The 21,625-nt window shown below is 42.5% G+C and overlaps 1 protein-coding gene across 5 annotated transcripts in view; it reads left to right on the top strand.

The window, feature by feature from the left end:
• The window catches only part of GLI2 (GLI family zinc finger 2), a 420,094-nt gene extending 399,102 nt beyond the window's left edge, over positions 1 to 20,992 (top strand). For all 5 annotated transcript variants that reach the window (XM_007494044.3, XM_056793745.1, XM_007494045.3 and 2 more), the window contains 5 exons: positions 1,639 to 1,788; positions 4,770 to 4,934; positions 12,258 to 12,539; positions 14,717 to 15,053; positions 16,561 to 20,992. In XM_007494044.3, the coding sequence (XP_007494106.2) occupies positions 1,639 to 1,788; positions 4,770 to 4,934; positions 12,258 to 12,539; positions 14,717 to 15,053; positions 16,561 to 19,025 (3,399 nt within the window). In that variant the 3' untranslated portion in view covers positions 19,026 to 20,992. The remainder of the gene's footprint in view (positions 1 to 1,638; positions 1,789 to 4,769; positions 4,935 to 12,257; positions 12,540 to 14,716; positions 15,054 to 16,560) is intronic.
• The last annotated feature ends 633 nt before the right edge of the window (positions 20,993 to 21,625 follow it).

Below are 21,625 nucleotides of genomic sequence, written 5' to 3'. Positions count from 1 at the left end.
ATGTTGAATAACATGGCGACAAAAAAAGAGATGCTCAAGGCTGACAGAATCTAGAGTTTAGAGCTAAAGGGAACTCAGGAAATCAAATCCAACCCTTTCATTTTACAGATCTTGAAATTCAGACTCGGAGAATTTAAGTGATTTGTCCATTCATACAGAGTGAAGACCAGAAGTGGGATGAGATTCCAGTCTAGTTTTCCTTTCAACACACAGTGAAAAAAGGAAGTAAACCAAAGAAACATGGGTAGATACTCATGTGTTTCATGGTTTGCCTGCTAAGGATAAAATTGGCTTTGAAATGACTGTTGAACACATTAAAGCTTGGATCTGAGATCTTCTAGTCTAACTCCTTCATTTTATAGATGAAGGAACTGAGTCCAAAAGAAGTGAAGTGAATATTTGAAAAGGGATAAAAGACTTAAGACAATGAAAGGAAACTCTGAAATTGACATGTATAGCGATCAGCAAGTATAGGAGTTTGTGGAGTGAAAATATTTTCCTAGTCCATAACCCAGATACTGAGTGAGAGGGAACTTTTCCCCCTACAAAGACATTGACAAAGGCTACACCAATAACTGCATGAACGGTGTCATGACCACTGTAAAGGTTTAATCAATTGATTCAATGAGTTTTTATGTTTGTCTCTGAATCACACAATATCCAAGTTGAAGGGGACCTCAGAGTCCCCTTCCTGACATCTTCAATAAGTAATAATATAACTTCCCCTTAAATATCTGTAGTAATGGTGACCTCATTGCCTACAGAAGGAGTCCATTCCGCTTTGGGTATTCTTTATTGTCTCTTATATCAAACCTAAATCTGTTTCCCTGTAACTTTTACTCACTGCTCTTTGTTCTGCCCTTTGGGGCTAAGCAGAACAAGTCAAATCCCTTTGCTACATATCTACTGGTAAAGATAGCTATCATTTCCCCAAGTCTTCTTTTCTTCATGCAATAAACATCTCCGTTTCCATTAAACTTTGTATGACACAGTCTTAAGTGCTCCAGCTGTCGTAGTCACCTCCTCCCACATGTGTGCCAGTTTATCAATGCCCTTCCTTCTTCTTATATGTCCTCATCAAGGCAGAAGACAGTGAAACTTTTAACTCTCTTGTTTTTTGTGTTGTTTTGTTTTGGGGGTGTGCTGCTTCTAATTTAGTTTGAGATCAATACTACTATCCTTTTTTTAGGTGCAATATTGCACAGTTGATTCATCTTGAGTTTCCAGAGCTTTAAAATACCTGACTCTTTTCCCCATGAACTGACATGTTTAACAAATGCAACTAATGAGGTGTTGTTGTTTTTTTCTAAATCCTTACCTTCTGTCTTAGAAGCAACACTGTGTATTGGTTCTAAGGCAGAAGAGCAGTAAGGGCTAGGAAATGGGGGGTTAAGTGACTTGCCCAGGGTCACACAGGAAGTATCTAAGGACAGATTTGAACCCAGGACCTCCCATCTCTAGGCCTGGCTTTCAATCCACTGAGCCACCTTAACAAGTTGTTTTAAACACAAGTGTAGGACTTTAAATTTATTCCTATTTAATTTCATCTTATTAGTCAGCCCATCATTCTAAATTGTCAAAAAAAAATTTGATTGGAATGGATTTAAATCATCTTTTCATGTTCCTTGTTTCTTGCAGCACATTAACAATGACCACATTCATGGGGAGAAGAAGGAGTTTGTTTGCCGCTGGCAGGACTGCACCCGGGAGCAGAAGCCGTTCAAGGCTCAGTACATGTTAGTGGTTCACATGCGTAGACACACCGGGGAGAAGCCCCACAAATGCACGGTAAGAAAATGGATTTTCCTAGGAGACAAGTTTTTCATTCTGCTCTCATACAGTGGAACTAAGATGTCCTAAACTATTCAGACTTCTTACCCCACTAGAATATTGTAAATATATGTCACTAGAAATTATCTACACAAGATATTTTGAGCTTCTAAAAAAATGGAACTAACTGAAATGAAGGATGCTTCTATGTTTTGAAAAATCTGTTTTCCAGACCTTTTTCTTAGAAGTCCATTGTAGTTTCCCTGATCATCCCATTCTGTCTGCCACCTCACTGAGTCATTTCTGTTAAGTCTTCCCATGAGACTGCTCAAATCATCCACTTGTTCCTCCTATTCAACAATCCATGAACTCACTGAACCTGTTACTCATCCTAATCTCTTAAGGATATCTAATGGATGGTGTATCAGTGCAGCTAATCCATGAAAAATGGAGCACATTTGCCAGTGACCATGCCTATGCCAGGGAAACCATCACATTTAGATTCATCATATTATTTTCCTTGTCAGTGTATGGGAGAGAGCCAAGAGAGATGGAGAACTTGGAACTCAAAATTTGTTTAAAAAATGAATGCTTGAAACTTTTCAGTCTCTGTTGTGCTACATGAGAACTAGACATGTTGATTAAGGAGATGATATCAGGGTGAGAAAAGTATATACAAGAAATATGCCCTATATGTTTTGGAAGCATTGAAAGATCAATTTGCAAACAGTCTCAAAGAAGGGGAAACTACCTACTAATAAAAGAAATCATTAGTAGCATTTTAAAAGAAAGCAGCACAATTGAGGCCATCAACTGCTATAAAATGAATTCTTTCCAATATTGAGTCTTCTACTTCTATCAGCTACTAGCCAAGATCTTCTCTGTAGAATCTTTATAAAAATGATCAAAAAAGGAAGGGAATAAAGAAGAAAGAAAGGGAGAGAATGAGGGAGGGAAGAAAAGAGGACTTGTTAAGTGCCTACTACATTACTTAGAACTATTTGATCCTCATAACAACCCTAGAGAGTAAATGATATTATTATCCCCATTTTACATTTAGTAGTGTCATTCTCTTGGAAACATGGCATGCCTAGTATCAAAAAAAATGAGGAAAGAAGAAGCAGATTGCACAAGGGACAGCCAGGAGATGGCTGCTTGTTTGATGCCATCATCAACTTATGAGATGGGCCTGGCTGTACCACTTTTTAAGAGGACTTCACGATATCCTTCAGAAAAATATAGACCAGGCAAATTTTTTAAAAATGCACCCAAGTTGGAATTCTCTGTTCCAAAAGATATGGAGACATTATACCTTAGATCAACAATAATTATAAACCCATAGGCCTCCCTACCAGCATAGCACAACCATTGAAACTAATGAGGGATAAATAAGGCTTTGCCCCAAAGTGATGATGTTGGAAGGCGGTGGGAAGAGAAAATGACTGATAGCATGCGTGATATGCTTCCTCTTTGTAGCAAACCCCCCCCCCCATATCACCCAACCCCACAACTCACTTCATGTTGTTCATTAGTCTCACACTATCATGTAGCACAACCACCTTCCCAAGATTCCCTCCCAAGGCTCACCTTCCGCCCTCCTGTCTAGTGATAGAGAGGGCTGGAGTGCTCCTTCACAGGTTTATCTGTGCCACTGAAATTCTTTCCCCTTCATTGTTTTTGCTCTAAGTGAAAAAAAAGAAAGATCCCAACTAGGGTTCTCTGGATAGCCCTTTACCTTCTCAAAGAGGCAGAATAACCAGCACCAGCTATGCAGCTTATTTGGTGAGTTTTCAACAAAGCCTATCAATCTAAGCCCTTGTGTGAGATATCTTAGCCTGATTGTCACCTTCTTCTCAAACATTCAAGGTAGTCCTTAGAGCCCCAACATCTTCTCCTTAGAGATAGATCTGAAGCTGAGCAAGAATGAAGTTGTCAGTCTGCCCCAGACACCCTTCTTCTCTCTGCCCCCTTCCCCTTTCTCACATTTCCCCTACCACCAGTTTGCTCAGCCTCCTCCTGCTGTCTTGCCCTTCCAGCTGTCCAGAGAAATCACACCACCTTCCCCTCTAGCTGCCAAAGACCTGTCTCTCTTGAGACTGACTCATATTCCAAATTGATTTTTCCTCTTCTCCCTATCAAAATTTCCACTTGCTCAGGACTGTGATCTCTTAGGTATCATTAGGAAAAGTATGTCACAGAATAATTCACATTGAAGTTTTACTAAGTGACAAGAGTTCTCACTCTAAGAATGGTTATATTTTAATTTCATTATTATTTTTATATTCTTTTCATTTAAATTTCGGGTTCCAAATTCTCTCTCCCTGTGCCTCGACTGAGAAGACAAGCAATATATCAATTATGCAATTGAAATCATCCTGAAAACATGTTTCCATATTAGCCATATTTAAAAAAAAGAAGAAGAAAGAAAAAAGGAGGTGGGAATTACAGGTCAATTTGCACTCGGAGTTCATCAGTTCTTTGGAGATGAATAGCATTTTCTTTTTTTATCCTGAGTCCTTTGGAATTGACTTGAAGCCCTGTTTTAGCTTTGACTCTGAACTATCTAGCTTGACCTGTTTGGGTAAGTTATTTATTCTCCCTGGATCTATCAGTAAAGGAATCAAGGATTCACAGTGGGGGGGGGGGGGGCAAAAGAGAGCCTCAAAGGCAACTTGCAATGCAATATAACCTTAAAAAAGGTTTGAAAAAGAGAAGCATTAAGGAAAGGGATAGGGAAAACATTCTCAGTTAGAACCCTAAAACATTGGTGCTATTAGGACCCATACAGGTCCATCCAATCTCATTTAACATAAGAACAGACCCAGAAGGGAACACTTTTGATAGTATGAAGTCAGAGCTAAAACCCAAGACTTCCAACTCCTTCAGATACAGCTTGCTACCTGCCTCGCTTTAAACACGACCCTCGTTTTTAGGCTTAGCTTCATTTTGTGGGTTAATTGGTTTCTTCATCATTCGTTTCTTTTTTTTTTTCATTTCAGTTTGAAGGATGCTCAAAAGCCTATTCCCGTCTGGAGAACCTAAAGACACATCTGAGGTCCCACACGGGTGAAAAACCTTACGTGTGTGAGCATGAGGGATGCAATAAAGCTTTCTCCAATGCTTCTGACAGGGCCAAGCACCAGAACCGAACTCATTCCAATGAGGTACTTTTTTAAAATTCCGGTTCGGGAAAGTATCTAGGAAGGTGGGCAGGGTCAGAATACAGAAAGCACAGAGGTTGCACTTAATAAAAAAAAAAATCAGCCTCTCCAAATAGATTCCTGAGGTTTTAAGGCCAAGAGTCGTTAATTCCACTGTCTGTTCCTAAAAGGAGGGGAAGGGATGGTGTCAGAAGAAACACAGACTAATGAAGTGAAGCGTTATGGCATCACAGAAAAAAATACTTTGCTTAGAGTCCCTGGACTTCAGATCATTACTAGCCTGTTGCTGTTGACTCCCTGTATGGCCTTAAATAAATGACTTCCACTCTTAATTTTCTCATCTGTAAAATGGGGTTCACAGAAGCTATCTCACAAGGCCATGGTAAAGATGGATTTTAAAACACTCTGCAGATGTATGCTACTGTGTACCACCAGACCTACCATAAGCTTATCCAGTGAAGGTGTGATCCAAATTGTTACATCATAGGAAAATGATTGTCATAATGATTTAACTTTGCATGGGAGAAGGCAATCTGAACTTCCCAGTGGGACCTTTCTGCACCTGGTGGTGATGCTCTACCAAAGAAAATCATGCCTTAGCCTTTTGATGTAAATTGATGAAAGCACAGTGCATGCTTTATTAATTCCAGCTAATTTAAGCCCACTACCAGTACTTGGGGAATCCAGGAAATTGGCTTTATTATAATGCATGTGATGGTCTGCTGCAACAAGCTAATACCTGTGGATTGGATTTTATGTTGCTATTAGACTAACAGACTAAAGAAAAGAAAATCTCCTAGTTTAGTAACATTTTTGGCCACCTAGAGAATTTGCTATGACTAATATATAACAGGTAATCATCATTTAAGCATTTCCACTTAAATTATAGCAATTAAAATTAATACGAATGTGATGCTACATAGCTTTGTGTGGGATGCTTGTATGTGATATGTATATAGCAATGTTGTGTCTGCTTTCTTTCAGTAGAGATTACAAACTCAATCATATCTTAGTAGATGGTTAATCAATCAACAAGCATTTATTAAGCACCTACTATGTACTGAACACTCTGCTAGATCCTAGGGTTACAACACAAAAATGAAACTTTCCTTGCCTATAAGGAGTTTATGTTCCGGGGGGAAAGGTGGGGCAGCTAGATGGCACAGTAGATAGAATATTGGGCTTGAACTCTCTTCCTGAGTCCAAATCTACCCTCAGACACTAGCTGGGGAGCCCTGAGCAAGTCACTTAACTATGTTGGTCTCAGTTTCTTCATCTGTCAAATGAGCTGGAGAAGGAAATGGCAAACTTCTCCAATATCTTCACCAAGAATCGGACACATAACAACAGAATTCTGTTGGGGGAGACAATATGTACATATATGAGAATATGCAAACTAAATACAAGGTAATGGTCAAAGGAAGAGGATGGGTATACTATTGTTTGGAAGGACAAAATAAGGCCTTGTGTGAAAAAATTGGGGGCTTAAGCTGAGTTTTTAAAGAAACAAAGGATTCTAAGTGTTACAGGTAAAGAGTGAGAACATCCCTGATGTGAGGGATGCCCAGGACAAAGGCATGGAGTTAGGAGAAGGATCATGAGGAACATCCCATGTAGGGAGGGAAGTATTGTATAATACTAGATTGGAAAGGTAGGTTGGGGGCAGGTTGTAAAAGGTTTGCAATGGTGGACAGAATTTACATTTGATCAGAGAGGCAATTGGGAGGCATTGAGGCTTTGTTTTGCTTTTTGTGGTAATTGCATGATTAGATCTACTCTTTAGGAAAATTATTTTTATCAGCTGATTGAAGCATGGATTAGAGTTAGGGGAGGGGAGGCAGAAAGGACAATTTGAGGACTATTCCAGTAGTCTAGGAGAGGTACGTTGAGGGCCTGATTTAGAGTAAGGACAGTGCTGGTGGTGTAGAAAAAAGACGATAGATACAAGAGATGTGGAAGTAGAAAGGACAAGATATGACAACCGATGAAGGAAAGGGCTCATAATGCCGAGGTTGCAAACCTAGATGGCTAGAATGATGGTGCTGCCCTCCACTGAAATGGGAAAGGAAGCTAGTCAGAAGGCTGAGTTAGTGCTAAGGTGTTTTGAACATATCGAGCTTGTGATGTCTATGAGATAGCCAGTGTGAAATGCCCAATAGGCAGTTTGTTATATTGGACTAAAGTGAAAAAGAAAGAATATGACCAGATATACACATCTGGGAATCATTTTCATAGAAATCATAAGTAAACGCCTCATAGGTGATGAGGTGAACAAGTGAAAGAAGGGGGGGCAGAGAGAGGGCAGGGCAGAGAGGGGCAGAGAGAGGCTCCAGATTTGGAGTCTTGGTCTCTGCCCACAGTTTAAATAAGTCAGGCAAGAGAACTAAGCCTTCACGACTTGCTATGGGCAAAAGAATTCTTCACTGGAGTGACAGCCCTGTTGTGAAAAGCTTTACTGCCCTTAGCTAAGCTAATCCTTAGAAACAGTAGATATTGTGGCCCATTTCAAGCCTTTTCTGGTTTGCAGAGCTTACCGTAGATAGGTATTCCTCTGCTGGCTTACCAGTTGAGACTCCCATGCTAGGATGAGGCATCACAGTTGGAAGATGGCATGTATGTAGAATATAAATCCACTTAGGATGCTTTGATAGAAGGCCTGGACTAGGAACCAGAAGGCTCAGGTAAAGTATTACAGTAATAGCTGGGAAAGCTTTTTGTAAATTGTGATAGAGGTTTGATTTGTGTGTTTTACAGTTATAGGGAATGGAATCTGGACTGTGATGTCATTGGGATAGGCAATCCTAGGGTGAAGCATCCCCTTCTACCAATACAGATCAGCACCTTTAGGGGGCTTATGATCAGAGATTTGCCTCACACACTGAGAGTTAATGAGTTACTTTTGCCCTAGGTCATATATCCAATATATGTGAACTCAGAAAGACTTGGATTCAAATCCAGGCTCAGACATTTAGAAATTATATGATCCTGGGTCACTTAACTCCTCTGTTTGCCTCAGTTTTCTCATCTGTAAAATGGGGATAATAATAGCACTTATTTTATAGGATTGTTGTGTGGGTCAAATGAGTTAATAATTATAAAATGCTTAGTGTAGTGCCTGGCACAAGTGTAATATTAATGTCAGTAATCATTATTATCATTTCTATCAGTCAGGAGGAATCCTTAACCTAGATCTTCCCAATTCTGAGGCCAACTTTCCATACCCTAATTATTTGGATAAAATAAAGCAAATCCTTTCCTCTCCTTGGGTTTGAGTTTTCTTATCTATGAAATGAGTATAATAATATTTGCCTTGCCTACTTTAGAAGATTGTTGTGAAAGTCAAAGGAAATAATGTATTTGGAAACATTAAAAGATAAGACAACTTCAGAGCATTGTTATTATTTTTCTACAAGAGAAAAAGAAAGGGACCAAGAAAATGGAAGCACTTGGCAGACAGATACAAAGAATGTCAGCCACAGGTGGCCATGTGGCATTAATATCATAGTTGTTTGGGTTTAGATCTTTACTCTCAAGGATTAGGTTACTGAGCTCATCCTGGGTGCTCATGTTTTAGGTCTAAAGCTCTCCTTTCAGTTGTCTGTGAACATGTCAAGACACTTAGGTTACTGTATGAATATGCCCAGCAGGCTGAGTTAATTAAGCCTCTACCAGAAAGAGCCAAAGCTTTAGCAAGAATTAGAAATCAGAGGAGTGATCAGTCCTGAAAATGTTTCCTCTTTTCAGAGAATCCACATGTCACCATTTTCTCCCCTGGAATATTTTAATGACTCCCCTAAGAAGTTCCGATGTGCTCATTACCTGAATTTTTTACTTTTAATGAAAAGATCTGGCAACAGCAATGGAATTTCTCAATTAACCAAAACCCACACATCATAAATACCAACGTGAATGATCGCCTTCTATGAGACCAACTGTATTAAGAATAGCTCTTGACATCTACCAAGCCCCAGACACCTCTTTCTCTCTTTTTCTTCTCATGTCAAATGAGAACCTTAGCTTTCTTGCTTGTACATTGGACTAACTCTCCAACCTGAATTTTCCAGCCTAGTCTCCAACTACTCCCTCCATTAACCATCCTAGAGTATCTGCCGAGGTTCTGTAGCAGAAAGAAATATTATAAAATGTTCATGGTTTCCCATATATGCCATGCACATTCCTACATTTGCTTTTTTTTATCATGCCCTTCTCTATCCCTAGACTGCCCTTTCCCTTACTCTCTATAGCATAAATACTACCCATCCTTCAAGACCTGTGACTTCATTATGTCTGTTATGTTCATGGATCCCAGAAGTCATATTTGGAAGAAATAATGAGGAAAAACATTTGATATGATCATGTGAAACCTATTGTGGAAGAGCTTAAAAGGTCATTTTTCCCCCCAAGGAAAGTCTAGGTTAGGAATTCATTCAATTCAGCAAACATTTATTAAGTACCTACTATGTGCACAGAGTGCTTCAATAAATAGTGGTAGTTGGCCTCAGAAGTAAGAACCTAGGTTGAGATTTCCCTAGGGCACATATTGTGTGGCCATGAACAAGTCACTTAATTTTCCAGGGCCCCCAGGCAAGCTCTTTTTTTGTTTATTATTATTTTATTTTTAAAAATATTTTTCCATGGTTACATGATTCATTTTCTCTCCTTCCCCTTTTTCCTCCCCCATCCCAGAGCTGACAATCAATTCTCCTGGGTTATACAAATGTTATCACTTGATACCTGTTTCCATATTCATTTTTGTAGTAGAGCAATCTTTTGAAACCAAAACCCCAAATCATGTACCCATATAAACAAGTGATATATGTTTTTCTTCTACATTTCTTCTCCAATTATTCTTTCTCTAGATGTGGATAGCATTCTTTCTCATAGGTCCCTCAGAATTGTCCTGGATCATTGTATTGCTACTAGTAGCAAAGTCCATTACATTTGATCGTTCCACAATGGTTCACTTTCTGTGTACAGTGTTCTCCTGGTTCTGCTTATTTCATTCTGCATCAGTTCATGTAGGTCATTCCAGTTCTTATAGAAATCTTCCAGTTCATCATTCCTTACTGCACAATAGTATCCCATCACCATCATATGCCACAATTTGTTCAGTCATTCCCCAATCGATGGACACCCCTTCATTTTTCAATTTTCTACCACCACAAAGAGTGCAGCTATGAATATTTTGGTACAACCCTTTTTTATTATCTCTTTGAGGTACAAATCTAGAAGTGATATTGCTGGATCAAAGGGCATGCATTCTTTTAAAGTCCTTTGGGTGTAATTCCAAATTGCCTTCCAGAATGGTTGGGTCAATTCACAATTCCACCAGCAGTGTATTAGTGTCCCAATTTTGCCATATCCCAAACTCTTTAAAATTCTGAGTTGCCAACTTGATACTGAACTACCTGGTCTCCTCATTTGGAATTCTCTTTAAGGAAATCTTACTCTTTCAGGTAAGGTGAAAATATGATCCAGGTACTATTGAGGCAAAAATGAAAGTGTCTCTTCCCTCAGGGAATACATGTAAGCAAGGGCAACTTAGGCCACACTATCAACTGGCTAGTCCTAGACAGCAGACCATGAGCTAATTTCACATCACATTTAGCCATCCCTCCAGGACATCTGACCATCTGATTGCCACCCTCATGTTCCCCACTCCAGCTTTCTACTTCCTGAGAACAAAACATACTTCCCTAGAGGGTTGGCTTTCCCTATTAGAATGTCAATTCCTTAAGTGTAAAGATGGTCTCTTATTTTACTATGTGCATTCACAACATTGTGCCTGACACATTAAAAAGTATTTAATAAATACCTTGTCATTTGTACATTCAGAAAGCTTATATTCTAATTTAAAATTTTCATAAGTTGGTACCCTAGAAGAGTAAGGTCAAAGTCAAACAGAAATGAATATTGGGAGGTAGCTAGGTGGCTCAGTGGATAGAGCACCACGCCTAGAGACGGGAAGTCTTAGTTCAAATCTGGCTTCAGATACCTCTTAGCTGTGTGACCCTGGACAAGTCACTTAACCCTAATTTCCTTTCCCCTTACCACTCTTCTGCTTTAGAATATATACTTAATATCAATTCTAAGAGAAGGTAAAGGGTTTTTTTAAAGAAATTAATATTGACTTAGAAAAACACAAATGAACCATATCTATGTTGTATTATGTTTTTACTTATTTTTGTTAAATGTTTCCCTTAGATTTTAATCTAGTTGAGACCATATTCCAGAGTTTGATGACTTGTGGCCATGATTTGGACACCTTTCCTAGAAATGACCACTTGACAGATTTTGGTGGGTGAACCATTCATGAGTTTTAGCATTTCTACCACTAAACAAATATAGTATTATTACTTACAAAAACTACTAAATCATCAAATGTCATGAAAAATTTGAGAAAGAGAAAAGGTATTGCTGTAGTAGAGGATAAATGTAGCAGGTCTAGACCTTGGAACAATGAAAAGCTCACTAGGCTAGCGCCTGGGTCTAGGCTGGATCCCAGACATAGTTCTGTCACTCGTTTGATGTATGATCCCAAACCAGTCACTTGGCTGAAATTTCCTCATCTGTAAAATGAAGAGGTTGGTAGGATTAGAGGAAATACATGCTTTGCCTTTGGGGGTATAGTATGACCAAATCTGGCAAGTTATAAGACCTGGTGGTTTGAAGCTTAGGCTTTGACTGTCTGTAGAGGACAAGGATGATTTCATTTTTGTCTTTGTATCTCCAGTTCCCAGCCCAGGACTTAAGACACAATAGACATGGAATTCTTGTTGATTGATTACATGATTGTTGCTGTAATCCTGGTCATCTGTACATTAGGGGAATATGTGGAATATTTCTTCATGAGCATTCAAATTCCCTCTTTTCTTCTATCCAGCTATTTGTTCATTGTCTTCTTTGTTTGCAAAGCTGCAATATTTTCTGGGGGGCGAGGGGACACAGTGGCACTAGAGGACAGTAGTAAAGAAGCAAAAGATACTGTTCTTGTTGAAGAATGACACCATAGTTGGCATGACAAGTTATACATATGTGAAACAAGAAAACATATAAGACATTATATATCATAGTTGTGCGGTTTAGACCTTAAGTACTATAACACATTCAGAAAGGACAAGAAACAGAGTCATGAGTGATTATCTCATGGAGAATGGCCTGAATCCAGAAAAGTGATGGGAGAATATTCCACTTGTGGAAAACAACCACAATATTGTTGGGAATAAGCATGCATGTAGGAAAGTCCACCCTCAATAAAACACCACTAGAATATAATAATCTCCGGTTTCATTAATAGCAGATTCCTTTCCCTCTCCCCCTCCCCAGAAACCCTACATCTGCAAGATCCCTGGTTGTACAAAGCGATACACAGACCCCAGCTCTCTCAGGAAACATGTGAAGACAGTACATGGTCCCGACGCCCATGTCACCAAGAAGCAGCGCAATGATGTCCACCCAAGAGCACCCCCACTCAAGGAGAATGGCGATAATGAAGCAAGTGCCAAACAGGGCAGAGGGGAGCTGGAGGAAAATACCGAAGCAAACAGCACTAACCAGGCAGTGGAGGACTGCCTGCATGTCAAGGCCATTAAGACAGAGAACTCAGTGGTAAGTATCAGCGTAGTCCTTTCAGCCTACTATCCTCAGCTCCTCTGTGCTTTTCCCTCTGCCTAGCCAGATCACAAAGCTAAGCAACATGATTCAGGAAAGTTCTGTCCTCAGCTATCATAGACCAGTCTGAAACCTATGAGTTTTGGTTAAAAACCTGCCAGAGATCACTCTAGGTTAATTCCAGATTGTGATCCATCCCCTCACTCACCAACAAGCCCCATTTCTTCTCTTTTTACAACTTTGACTTATAAAACCAATTGGGAAGTCTCAACACCAAATCTCCAGATGATGGAGACCTGGGCCATAAGAAGCCGATGGATCATCGCTTTCGGGGACAATGGACCCAATTAATCAAAAAACAAAAACAAGCAAAACCAACTGCTATATTTCCCTGGCCAGGCAAGTAGCCTGAGAAGACCATGTGGGTGTAACAGAGAGAGATGAGCCAAAACACCTAGAGATAGCTCCCTCCCTCTTGTTTTGAATATTGTAGGAGCTTTGTATCTGCTCTTTTTCCATTTGTTGCATAATTAACTTCCAACAGTGACTCCTTAATTCTAACCACTTGTTCTTTGTCTCCTCTTCTTTTCCTTACTATACCTCTCTAAGGATAGTCGGTACTAAGGTGAGCAGAGAATCCCTTTGTGTTAGGCTCTGGAATGAGTGCTGTCTGTTCCTTAGATGTGATGTCCTGGAAGTTGGTAGAATGTGTGTATGTGTGTGTGTGGGGGGGGTGTATCTCAAAGGATTATTTTATTAGCCTATTTGAGGCCTTGAAATTAGAGGCAGCAGAGGGGAACATAAGTTAAATTCTTATTCTCTTTATTTGGGTAACCCTTTAAGAGAATTTCCCCTTCCCTCATAAAAACATGGATTATTCCTCCTCACCTCTCCATGCCAACCTTCTCATCGTTTCCCATACACCAGACTCCATTCTCTGCCTCCATGCCTTTGCCCTGGCTGCTCCACAGGCATGCTATCATAATCCTCCTCATTGGTGCCTCTGAGTCCTTCATCTCCTTTATGACTTAGCTCAAAAAGTAGAAGTTTCTTCTCCTTGACGCCTTTCCTGATCTCCCTTTCAAAATCATCTTCTATCTATTTTTTCAGCATATTTCCAATATGCCTATTTATTTCTCTTAACAGTATATGAACCCCTTCAGGGCAGAAAATTTTTAGCATTTGTCTTTTTAGTACCTTGCCTGACACGTCATAGTGCATTTTTGTCAGTTGATTGATCAGCAGAGGAAGGAGCTGTATCTGTAACTGCTGATTCATAAACAATCATAAGAGATGCTGTTGATCCGCACTAATTATTGTAGTCTCTGTTCAGTGGACTCAGAGACCTTGCCCTTTTAGTTCAGGCACTCTGGAGCATGAAGTGGGCAATAGGAAGCCAAATGTGCAGAATGTAGCTGAGCTGGCTTTTCTGGTATAGGATGCCTTCTACCACAGAGAGTGCCAGCTTCAGCTCAGTAATCACAGCATCCCTCCCATAGGAGCAGGGAAAGGAAAAACAAAGTCCAGTGTGACCCCAAACCACAAGCCAGTTCATTCCCTCTATTCAACATCCATCAGTGCCACAGCAGGGAAGTCAGGAAGAGAGGGGAGCTAGTGTTCCAAGAGATCAATAGCAGCTACCAGTCAGCCAAGGAGATATGTAGTAAGTACGTACTGAGGTTCTTAGTAAACATTACTTAGACTTGATAGGATAACAAGTGGCCAGTTGGTTAGAGGAATAAAACAAATAGAGAACTTATTTGAAGAATGACTTGTATATGTCCACCTCCAGAGAAAGAACTGATAAATGGAAATAAGTAAGATAGAGTTGTGTATATACCTGTATCTTTTTGTCAAATGATGCCTTCTCTAATGGGGGGGGGGGTAGGAAAGGAGTTAGCGGGGTAAATCTAAATTTCAAAAAACTAATAGAGATGTAACACTTATAAAAGACAAAATGTACAACCAATAGCTAGATTATATGTAGATAATAAGCTTTAGAAGAAAAAGATCACAGCTCTCTCTGCCTTCAGCAAGTGCTCCTGGGAGTATGCCCATATGTATACTTGTGAGCCAATAGGCATCCTGGTAGAAGAGTTCACCTCTGGTTTTTAGCAGTCCAGGACTGATCCTTGATTAACTAGCTCACAATTTTCTGGTCGGTTTTCCCTCAGTTGTATCAGTCCAGCCCCGGGGGCCAGTCATCCTGCAGCAGCGAGCCCTCACCCCTCGGCAGCGCCAACAACAATGACAGTGGAGTAGAGATGACCATGCACAGCGGGGGTAGCCTGGGAGACCTGACGACATTGGACGACAACGCTCCTGTCGCTGACTCGACCGTCCCCTCTGGCACATCAGCAGTCAGCCTGCAGCTGCGCAAACACATGACAACCATGCAAAGGCTTGAACAGCTCAAGAAAGAGAAGCTTAAGACAGTCAAGGATTCCTGTTCATGGGCAAACCCAGCTCCTCAAGTCCGAAACACCAAGCTGCCTCCTATTCCGGGAAACGGTAAGCTGTCAACCAAAGCATGGCTTGTACCTTAGGAAAGGACATCATGATAGAGACAAACAATCACAGGAATAGGAGTCAGGAAATCAAGGTTCCAATCTTGCTCTGTCTCTGGGCTTTCCATCTCATGGGGATTCATATATTCCTCCATCATTACTCAAATGAGAGATTATATCAAATAATCTTTAAGGTCCTTTAATATGTACATCCTACTTTTCTATTTATGAGCAGCTAGGTGATACAATGGATAAAGCACTGGATCTGGAGTCAAGAAGACTCATCTTCCTTATTTCAAATCTGGTCTCAGACACTTCCTAGCTGTGTGACCCTTGGGCACATAACTTAAACCCATTTGCCTCAGTTTGCTTATTTGTAAAATGAGCTGGCGAAGGAAATGGCAAGCCACTCTAGAATCTTTGCCAAGAAAACTCCAAATTGGGTCATGAAAAACTGGACACAACTGAAACAGCCCAACAACAGTCTTTCTGCTTACCTTACTCCCTTCCATGTAATCTGAAATCCAGTGACACTGGCCTCTTTGATGTTATTTATATCAGATACTCAATCTCCCTGACTCTGGCCATTTTCACTGACTGACCTCCATGCCTGGAACACTCTCACTCCTTATCTCTACCTCCTGGCAGCCTTTGAGTTCTAGTTAAAAAGCTCACCTTCCCCGAGAGACCTCTCTCAGCCCCCTCATTTTAGTGCTTCCCTCTGAAGTTACCTCCAAATTATCCTTTATATTTCTTACTTCTAAGTAACCGTTTTCCTATTACCATCTTCATTAGACTGTGAGCTCCTTGAAAGCAGACTATTTTTTTCTTTGTATCCCTGGTAGACACTTTATTTTTTGAAATCCTTGTCTTCTATCTTAGAATTGATACTACGAATTGGTTCCAAGGCAGAAGAGCGCTAAGGGCTAGGCAGTGGGGGTTACGTGACTTGCCACCTAAGTGCTTGCTACATGTAGACACTTAATAAAAGCTAGTTAACTTGTTGACATTAGTCATTGAGGCTGTCGGCTGCCTCCTCTCCCATTCACTTTCTGGAGAGCGTAAGCTCTCGTGAATTCTTTCATACTGTCAGGTTCTTCTGATATAAGAATTCCTTAGCTTCTGAGAGAAATTTTAATTTACTATCCTAGGACCTCCGAATTAGAAAATGTTCTAATGTGGTTCGTACCCAAATAAAAATACTCTCTACCTCATCCCTGATTGCTAATCATCCAGCCTCTGTTTGAAGACTTCTGATGATGGACACCTCCTTCTCATCAGAATCTCATAAAAAAGCCTGTGAGGCAGGTGGGGCAGGTATTGCCTAGACTGACAGATGATTAAAGTAAAGAAAAGAGAGCTCAGGTGACATTCTCAAGATCCCACAACAAATTCATAACCAGATCAAAACGAGGGCCCTGCTTTCCCGATCTCTTTCTGCCACATTCACTGTGCTGAACAGCAGATGTTACCAGCTGGATTGTTGATTCTTTATGTTCTCCTTCCCCTAGGCTCTATCATGGAAAACTTCAGTGGACCCACAGCGCCCCTGCCCAACCCTCGGATCATGGAGCTGTCAGTGAATGAGGTGACCATGCTAAACCAACTGAACGAGCGAAGGGACAGCACAACCAGCACCGTCAGCTCTGCCTACACCGTCAGCCGCCGTTCCTCCGGCATCTCCCCGTACTTCTCCAGCCGCCGTTCCAGCGAGGCTTCTCCATTCGGGAGCCGCCCCAACAATGTCAGCTCCGCAGACTCCTACGACCCCATCTCCACCGACGCCTCCCGCCGCTCCAGTGAGGCCAGCCAGTGCAGCGGGGCCCCGGGGCTGCTGAACCTCACCCCAGCCCAGCAGTACAGCCTGAAGGCCAAGTACGCCGCAGCCACCGGGGGTCCCCCGCCAACTCCCCTCCCAAACATGGAAAGGATGAGCCTGAAGAATAAGATGTCTCTACTGGATCCTCCCGAGTCCTCTCTGCTGCCCCCTTTCCAGCGTCCACTGGGGCCCAGGCGAGGGAGCGATGGGCCGTCATATGGATACGGTGTGGCCCCTACCTTCCCCCACGAAGTAACGGGCAATGGTACGAGACGAGCAAGTGACCCCGTAAGGAGGCTGGCTGCCGACCCTTTGTCTCTCCCACGGGTACAACGGTTCAATAGCACCAACAGCATGAACCCACCCCATCTGCCACCCTGTGCAGAGCGGAGGAACTTCAGCCTCCAGAATTACACCCGCTCAGATGGCACCTTGGCCCGCCACGTCTATTCTCCCCGCCCTCCAAGCATCAGTGAGAATGTTGCTATGGAAACAATGGTGGTCGAGGGGGATGGCCCCAGTGGGGAGGATGACATCATGCTGCCGGACGACGTGGTACAGTATATCAAATCACAAAGCACTGGTGCCACCGAAGAGAGTAATTCCCTGGCATACCATGGAGAAGCCCCAGGTTTCCCCGGGAGCCTGAAGCTGCCCAGCCCAGGCCTCCACGGCCCACGCAGGATGGCAGCGTCCAACTCTAATGGGAGCCAGCCAGCACCCATGTTGGCTGATTGCCAGCTTGGCTATGGTACCCCCACGAACCTGAACAAAAACAATATGCCTGTACAGTGGAATGAGGTAAGCTCAGGCTCCGTAGATGTTCTTTCCAACCAGCAGGCCAAACAATTTCCTCAGGGCAACTTAGCTGTGGTACAACAGAAGCAGACCTTTGGGCAATACCAGAGCTACAACCAGCAGGCCATGCAGACAAGCCCCAATGATCTGGATAGCACTCAGTCCAACCTCCTTCCAAGAAATGGGATCGTTCCTGGGCCAAGGGTCAATTACATGCAGGTCCGGCAACCACTCCAGGCTAATCCCTGCCCCAACATGAACCCGGACTTAAGCCCTGACACAGCATACAGCCAGCCTCATCCCATGCTGAGCCCAAACACAATGGGTGGGGACATGAACCAGCTTTCCCCCTCCTGTAGCAATCTGGGAGTCAAGACAGGCCATCTGGGGCTCCCTCAGCAAATGGATGTTGCCTCTGACCCTTCCCTGATGGTAAATAACCGGAGGGAGCACCCACTGCCCAATCCAGCCATGCACATGGTGACCCCGCAGAACTACTCACAGCAGAACCATCACCTGCCACCCTCCATGAGCCAGGAGGGCTACCACCAGTCCCCATCTCTTCTCACTTCCCACCAACCCAATTTTGTTGACCCTCAGCAGAACATGATAGGGTCAGTGGGACAGAACTTTGGACCGGGCCTGGTACAGCCACGTCCACCCCCGGAGCCAAGCCCAGCCAGCAGACACCGTGGGGTCCGCTCTTCCCAACAGCTGGGCTACATGAGGGCCACCGCATACCCTATGGCCACTGGCACAGCTGGCCAGGAGACTGGGGAGGCTATTCCCAAATCAATAAATGACATGGTCTCACCACAGCAGCAGCAGCAGCAACAACTGCAGCAACAGAATGCCAACGGGCCCCGGGATAACAGCATGATGTACTATTATGGGCAGATCCACATGTATGAACAGAATGGAAACTTTGAGAACCATGTGGACTGCCGGGTAATGCAGCAGCAGCAGCAGCAGCAGCAGCAACAGCAACAGCAGCAACAGCAACAACAGCAACAACAGCAGCAGCAGCAGTGTCCATTGAACAGCATCAAGCCACATGCCATGGCCTCTCCAGGGGCCAATCAGGTATCGAGCACTGTGGATTCCCAGCTCCTGGAGCACCCCCAGATCGATTTTGATGCCATAATGGATGATGGTGACCATTCGAGCCTAATGTCGGGAACCCTGAGCCCCAGCATTCTGCAGAATCTCTCCCAGAACTCCTCCCGCCTCACAACTCCACGGAACTCCTTGACCCTGCCCTCCATCCCAGCAGGGATCAGCAATATGGCTATTGGGGACATGAGCTCCATGCTAACGACATTAGCAGAAGAGAGCAAGTTCCTGAACATGATGTCTTAACACAAAGCACAAGGAGGCATGGAGGGAGGGGCTGTTTGCCAAGCAATCTGATGAATGTGCTTTTAAAAAATAATCACTTCCTAGAGAATGGAGATTTTTTTTTTCCAACAAGTATTAAATACATGAAAGGGATTTTAACAAATTATCTGTACAGACTTCATGAACTCTAGAGAGGCATCTTTTTTTGTACCTCTGTGGTGTGTCTCTAGTCATCTTTTGGCTTATTTTACAGAGCACTGAGAAATGTTACAAAAGAGAAGAGGGAGGGAAAGCGGGGAAACTCCTACAAGCAGTTTCAAGCCTTCCGTGTAAATAGCACAACTATACTCTGGCTGCCTCCCTTGTGTCATTTGGCGAATGAAAACTTCTCATGAGCCAAAAGCTTTTCCCTAACCTGCTTTCCAAGTAAATTTGGGGAGGAGGAAGGGGACTTGCATTTGGGTCTGAATTCGAAAGCCATCATGCACGTACAGCTCCTATGAGATTATATTTTCCTTATGGTGCCAATGAGGGAAAGCAGTCCCTCCCCACTCCCCATTCCCTTCCTCAATCCTTCTTTAAGAATATTGTAGTAGAACCCTAAGGACCCTGCCACAGAGGAGAAACCATCAGTTCCATCCAGCCACTCAAAAAGTGCCTTACTGTGCTGTGGTGTTCAGCAGGGAAGGCATCAAAACATAGGGCCTGCAATCTCTGTAAGATATGTGTACATTAATAAATAAAATATGGCAGTGTTCTTAGAACGACACCTACATGGGCAGAGTCCAGAATGATGGCCCCCTTGTATCCAGATCGTGTTTACAGTGTGGTTGACGTTGTATTTAAAATGCACCCCATCCCGAAGAAGAGCGCTCATTTTTATATACCTCTAGGGCAATGGTGACCCTCTACATGGAGGACAGACCAAGCTTGGTCTAAACATTGAGACTGTACTTGCCAAAGGTAGGGGCACTGACACCCACCATTGGTTGAGACCCATTCTTTTTCCTTCCTCAGATTGCCCACCTCCTCAAGCAGAATAGCAGGAGCCTACTTAAAAGTCTGAAGTCAGGAAAGAGAGAAATATGCATTTACCAAAAGCTTCTATGTTTTCTAATACATTATTCTCTTGCTTTGCTATGAAAAATGCTACAGAGCTCTGTCCCAGCCCTTCCCCCCAGGTCTCTGAAGGGCACTTATTTTCCCGGCAGAACGATAGTGTCCCGTCCTCTGACAGTGCTCGTTACTCTCAGCTGAGTTACAAATGGGCCGTACCTGCAGTGTCTCCAGGATACCCCTTCCTCCTCCCTTCTCCCATTCATTCATAAAGGAATGATGAGTATTGCATGGTATGCCAGCTGAGGGGCTGGGCCGGACCAGCCCTTCTGAGCCGTGAGGGACTCTCACTAAATTCTCCTGCTCAGAGAGCTTTGGCCCAACCTGGAATATGAAGAATGCATTTGGAGCTCGAATTTCAAGGGGTAACTCTGGTTCCCCCCCCTTTTGTAATGGAGTTTGCAGCAGTCAAAATCAAACCCGCTACTCCGCTGTTATCAGTGATTGGAGATATTCTCCCAGCATCCCACATGACTTAGGCCTTTTATGTCTCTTGATGCTGAGGGGGTTCAGTGGACAGAGGTCCCAATGCTCAGTCCTGGGATTCACTAGAATACGGTACCCTGAACTCTGTTGCTTTTCAAAGGTCAGCTCTAAATGCACAAATCTTGGATGTCCCGAAGGGCCCGAAGAGTCTGTGGCTTCCTAATGGTGTTCACTCATTTACTGAGATAGTATTATGATAACCATCCCTGACTTGTATATATTCTGTATAGAAGACACCATTACTAAAAATCCTGTAGGTGAATGTTGGGTCAGATTTATATCTCAGAAACATTTTTAGCTGTTTTCTACATCCTACAAATTGAAATGACACACTCAACTTGTAAATAACTCTTTTTGTACATTAAAAAAAATAATTTTTTTCATAATTTATTTTGTCTGTCTGCTTACTCCTTGACAGTAGCTAATGAAAACCAGGACAGTAAATTTGTTGCATTTGAAATGAAATTAGACTGGTTTTTTCCTTGGCCAAATTGGTATTGACATTGTTTTCTAGCCAAAGAACTGTTCTAAAGGAGAGGATTGGTGAGCCAATTTTGTTCCTGCAACTGAGAGCTTGGTGGCTCATCAGGGGCTAATCCTAAACCCGAACAGAGTTTTATAATCACTTTTGATGGCTGTGTCAATTTGTAGAATCTTAACACTGGAAAGGATCTGAGAGTTCATCTACTCCCTTTTTAAAGAGAAGGAAACTGAAGCCAAGGAAGACAGCAAACCCAACTTGGGTCTCCTCAGGGCCAGACCAGCATTCCTTCTACTAAAATGGGCTACCCTCCTCATTCAGTTAAATCCCTTGAGCGTCAAGGCTATGGGCTGAGAAGGAACTTTTCTCTGCCTTTTGGTAAAACTTATTCATTTACAAAATTTTGGCTTGAGAGGGGACAGAAGGAAAGAGAAGAGGATAAAAGCATTTATATAATACTCATGGGCTGAGGAACATGCTACATGCTTTTGACAAATATTATCTCATTTGTTCCTCACGACAACTCTGCGAGGTATTA

This window comes from Monodelphis domestica, chromosome 4, assembly GCF_027887165.1.
Source record: "Monodelphis domestica isolate mMonDom1 chromosome 4, mMonDom1.pri, whole genome shotgun sequence".
In the NCBI taxonomy this organism is placed as follows: domain Eukaryota; kingdom Metazoa; phylum Chordata; class Mammalia; order Didelphimorphia; family Didelphidae; genus Monodelphis; species Monodelphis domestica.
The sequence above is the reverse complement of the archived record's forward strand: the minus strand, read 5'-3'. Positions and strand labels throughout refer to the sequence as shown.